The sequence below is a fragment of the Coregonus clupeaformis genome, chromosome 29, assembly GCF_020615455.1.
Source record: "Coregonus clupeaformis isolate EN_2021a chromosome 29, ASM2061545v1, whole genome shotgun sequence".
Lineage (NCBI taxonomy): Eukaryota > Metazoa > Chordata > Actinopteri > Salmoniformes > Salmonidae > Coregonus > Coregonus clupeaformis.
Genome location: NC_059220.1, coordinates 29,260,828 through 29,266,077, shown reverse-complemented (window position 1 = coordinate 29,266,077; position 5,250 = coordinate 29,260,828). Strand labels below are relative to the sequence as shown.

Below are 5,250 nucleotides of genomic sequence, written 5' to 3'. Positions count from 1 at the left end.
ATGTTGTAGGGTCATTATTGACTCCCTGGTTACTACAGAGCTGTTATTTAGTGTCATTCATTTTAATTGGAGACAGAGGCAACCCAGTATTCTAGTCTATTAACACTTTGCAGAGTGTATGTGAACTGTATTGTGATTGGGATCGACTGCCAGTACTTGCGGCCTTAACACATTGACACATTCAGGAAGGCCTAACCCCCAACCATCTGAAGAAAGCAAAGCTGATGTTCTTCTACACCCGTTATCCCAGCTCCAATGTGCTGAAAACCTTCTTTCCCGATGTCAAGGTAAGCTATCACAATATTAATTAACATGATGTTATTTACTGTTAATGGGTTTGTTCTATGTTCACCATATTTGCCTGCAGAATACTTGTTGATGTATTTTTGGGACAGCATGAGCAGTAGGTCGGAGGGAGGAAACAAAAGAACACACGCTTTAGAAAAACAAAGCTGTTAAGCCAGTAGCATGTCCTGGGGCGTAGACCAGGGAGATAGAGGGGCATTCTTTCTTTAAAAAGTCCCTCCAGTCAGCAAATGGAGTGACAAAAGACTCTGTAAAAAGCCACTGTCGTTCGGCGTCAACACAGGGCAGGTTTTAGACATGCAGGCAGTCAGGCTGTGAGGCGAGCACTGGGCCTAACCACAGCATCCTGTATGTCTGTGTGCCCTGTGTGTCTCCTCTCCTGTCCCCTCTCCTTCCACCATGGCCGGGACATGTCCTGCTGGGGGCAGTCTGTGTCTGGGGCCCAGGCCTGGCCTCCACACTACTCTATCTGACCCTAGGGTCATAGGGGAGGCCTGCAGCCAGCAGCCTACTGCGTCTCCTCCTTGCCCACGACCCTGTGGTGGGAAGTGGCACTGAACAAAAGACAGTTCTAATCCTGGTGTCTGATTCCATCCTATCAGGCAGAGTCACTGAGAGGGAAGCTTCCTTCTGTCCTTACGCTGCGTCCGATAACAGCAGAGAAAATAAACGTCTTTGATGCTTGCCCAGCCCTTGGGCGTTTTTTTCTTTCTTTCTGGATGAAGAGATAGAATAACCAGGCTAATGTCAAGACTGAGTTTAGAAACACACGGCTTTGACAGATGTTTTTTTATTCAGTAAGTTGGTGGGAAAAGATCAGAGCAATTAACGTTGAATAAAATGACAGACCAACACAATCCATATTACTTGCATGCATACTGAATAGAGGTTTTTATTCTCTTGTGGAAGGTTTTACTCAAAACAACACATTTATATTCCAGCTTAGATTTGAAAGTCGATATGAAAAAGAGAGAAGACACGGTTTTGACACAGTGTAGGTTTTCGATCATCTTGCATCAACTTGATGATTTGGTCAATAAAGACATGTCATCTCAATAAACAATATCAGTGCATTTTCTCAACTTGTTGTCCCCTTGTGTCCCCAGTTCAATCGCTGCATCACCTCTCAGCTCATCAAGTGGTTCAGTAACTTCCGGGAGTTCTACTACATCCAGATGGAGAAGTTTGCCCGCCAGGCCATAGTGGACGGGGTCACCGATGTGAAAGACATGTCCATCAGCAGAGACTCTGAGCTGTTCAGAGCCCTCAACATGCACTACAACAAAGCCAATGACTTCCAGGTAAGTCAAAATATGTTTATCTTACCATATGTATGGTCAGCTCCTCCCCTGGTATCCAATGTAACTATATATTGCATAGAAGCTCGTCAATGTTTTTCCATGACTTTTAGATTATTAGATATTAGATTAACACCCTCCCTTTACAAAGTAAATTGCAACATGTATTCAAAGACAATATGGTCAATGCTGAGTGAATGATCTTTATGTATGGGAACAGTGTGTTCATTCTGCTTTCATCAGCACTCCTCAGTTGATGCAGCCAATGCTGTGTTTTTTGTCCTGAAACAAACATTTGTCATAAAGTGAGGAAAACAATAAAGTTGTTTAGGCATGAATGCGATAAATTACACATTGATGTAGTAACAGGGTAATAAACCTTCATTAGCATATCAGAGAACTCTCCTCCCAGTAACCTGTTCCTGGTCTGGTCTGGTCAGTAATCTCCTAGTTGTGGTCACGTATGTCCTTACCCTGACCCATGTGTCACTGCACCTGTGGCTGCACAGCCTTTGCAGCCATTATCTAAACTCTAGAGCAATGCTTTATCAAACTGTGGGAAGAGGAAGCTGCAGAATCCCACTAAAACAACTCGGGATTAGAGGACCAGTACGCCTGAGCGAGGCTCAGATTGCTACTGATGCGGAATGCTGAGAAAGATGCTGTGAATTCCGAGGGAGAAGGCTGTTTGGTGGGAAAGAACCGAGACCGTTTTCTTTACCTTGGGACCAAGACATTCCTTTCCCAGGGATGCTTTGTGTCGGGAGATGAGAAAAAAAAAATTATGCCAACAACTGGACTGTTAGCTGGTCTATGGGAAATAATGGCACCGAATAGATTCTTCTCCCAGCATCCAAACCTGATCTGTGTTGATCTGTGTTGAGAGCAGGTTGAAATTCCTGGGAAGGCTTGGTGCTTTCTCTCTTTCCGAACAGCTAAGTTCAAGCCAACAAGGCTACAAAGACAAAGCAGAATCCCACTACAGACAGCTAATGATTATGACATTGTATTTGTTTTATGAGTACAGAGAACAAATTGTGAAGGAGCTGTCTGTTTTGAAGTGAGTGAGGGTGTTAAATGTGCTTGTAAGCAGGGCCGGATGAAGAAATCATAGGCCCTGGGGCTTTGTTTTTTTTATAGGCCTCCCAAACTTTGCTTTCCAAACTGTACGTTTTCCCCGCGATTGTATTTTGAAATCTGCAAAAGGCAAACCGAAAGCTGCAACCAACCATAGAAATATAATCCATATATGGCAGTTCCCATTCAAGTCAGGACTGGCATCGATTGCTAGTGTACCCATGAGTTTAACAGTCAAATTGCCAGGGTAAGAAGTTACAAAACCCTTCTATGGATTATATGTCTATGGCCACAATGCAACAAGCTGTGTATTTGGCGCGCATGCTGCCCAAACGGCAGTCTTCCCAATTGTAACATACTGGTAACTGCCAAAATAAAGGAAACACTTGAGTAAACGAGGGATACAAAGTATATGTTATGGTGTGGGGTGCATTTTCCTGGCATGGTTTAGGTCCACTTGTAGAATCTATGCCAAGGTGCATTTAAGCTGTTCTGGCAGCTCGTGGTGGCCCAACACCCTTTTAAGACACTTTATGTTGATGTTTCCTTTATTTTGGCAAATACCTGTATGTGCTTGTGATAAAACTTAATCCACAGTCACTTTTTATAAACTATTGATCCTCTGTGGCAAAATTATGCTCTAGTGTATTTTGAACATTGAGACATTATTTATTTTCTTGCTTCTTGGGCCCCCTAAGGGCTGGGTCCCAGCCCCTGACTCACACAATTCACAAGTCACATTTATTTATTATGCATTTTAATTTTTTAGTAATTAGTTACCCACCTGGGCCCCATACCTCCTCTCCTCCTCCCATCTGATGATTAACAGAGCGGCAGCAGCAGGCTGTCTACACTCATTGAGAGCGGGCTCCTCCTGTGGTTGACGGTTGCAGGAAAAAAAGACAAAATATATACTACATATATAATATATACTATTTATATTTCCTTTATAATATTTTTTGGTAAAACATATATATATATACAGTATTATTATTATCATTAGTGTTATTATATATATATTTTTTGCTTCCCCTTTGGCCCCCACGGGCCTGGGCCCAGGGGCTTCAGCCCCGGTAAACCCCTGCGTTAATCCAGCCCTGCTTGTAGGTCCAGATTCCACAGTGTTGGTTCAGAGCACTGTACCAGAGCGTAATATAAACAATGAGACAACACACTTACCATCCACTGTGGTTTGTCACTCACAACATCAAAGAAGCCTTTGGTTTAGATTTTGTTTGGTTTCAGTGCAGGTAATTAATTGAGACTTGGCTTTAAGCACAACATTGTGTTTGATCCCTCTACCAACAGGTTCCTGAGAGATTCCTTGAGGTTGCTGAAATTACTCTCCAAGAGTTTTTCAACGCCATTTCAACTGCCAAAGATTCTGACCCCTCTTGGAAGAAGGCAATCTACAAGGTCATCTGTAAACTGGACAGTGATGTCCCAGATGAGTTCAAATCATCTACCTGCCTATAGACAGAGCAAACAAAAGCCATGCTCGAGGAAGGAAGGACATTCATTTTTGCAGTCATACAATGACAATAAGTGCTAATTTTAACACATCTTGCCAATGAATTGGATTTTAGTGAGAGAATCATGGAACAAATGTATTATGTTGTAAATGACATATTATACACTGCAGAATAGGAGCCTACTTACTGCACAAGCTTTTTACAGTCTCAGTCACCTTTATAGCACTGCTCCAGCTCTCTCCTAGGAGTTTTTTAAAAGACTTAGCTGACAGCAGATCGTAGTGTGTCTGTGTGTCTCCATATGGATTCAATTAAGACAAGATGTAGTTGCATGTTTGTAGATGTACTGATATTTAATGGCAGTGTTTTAATACTGTAGGATGCTTGCTAGGTCTGGTAGACTTACAAAAGTGAAGAAAATGGTATTTTCTATACATATTTGACTTATGGTTCCTAATGGACATGCGGTTTTGGATGATTGTGAGAGAAAGACATACTGTGCTAATTGTTTATTTTTATTTTGTAGCACGTGTTTTATGTAAATGTCAATACGCCACAATTATATTTGGATACTCCATAAAGTGTTTTAAGGCCAAATGTATTAACCTAATAGCATGTAAATATTGCAAATGACCACAAATAACCAATTCTATGAGAGAAAATGACATGTACAAAAAAGTACAAAGTTATGTTTAGATGTTTTGTGCCTATTTCTATAGTCTATGGCCTATTGTCAACTCAATTCCATAGACACCATATTTTGAGTGGTTATTTGATAGTCCTGTTGATAGAATAAAGCTGCACTTAATTCATCTTGAAATGTCTTGTTTTTATATCACTGATCGTAAGTCACTCTGGATGAGATTGTCTAATAAAATGACTTAAATATAAATAGATGGAAATAATCACAATTTTATTTTATTGAATTATTTCACAATTAATTTCAGGCATCACCAAACATTTAGTCAATATAATGTATATTTTTAGTACTACTGTTTGTAACACCCCATTGAAAGTATTCTGCCTAAATTCGGAGCCACTAAGGTGCCTCTAATCCATGTCATAAAGACAGCTGTTCAAAGTCCTACAAACTATGC

At 41.0% G+C, this 5,250-nt stretch overlaps 1 protein-coding gene across 1 annotated transcript in view; it reads left to right on the top strand.

Moving 5' to 3' along the window:
- LOC121544367 (prospero homeobox protein 1) overlaps positions 1-4,951 on the top strand; it is a 6,953-nt gene extending 2,002 nt beyond the window's left edge. The window contains exons 2-4 of the mRNA XM_045208967.1: positions 186-287; positions 1,413-1,607; positions 3,990-4,951. Coding sequence (XP_045064902.1) covers positions 186-287; positions 1,413-1,607; positions 3,990-4,157 — 465 coding nt within the window. The 3' untranslated portion in view covers positions 4,158-4,951. The remainder of the gene's footprint in view (positions 1-185; positions 288-1,412; positions 1,608-3,989) is intronic.
- The last annotated feature ends 299 nt before the right edge of the window (positions 4,952-5,250 follow it).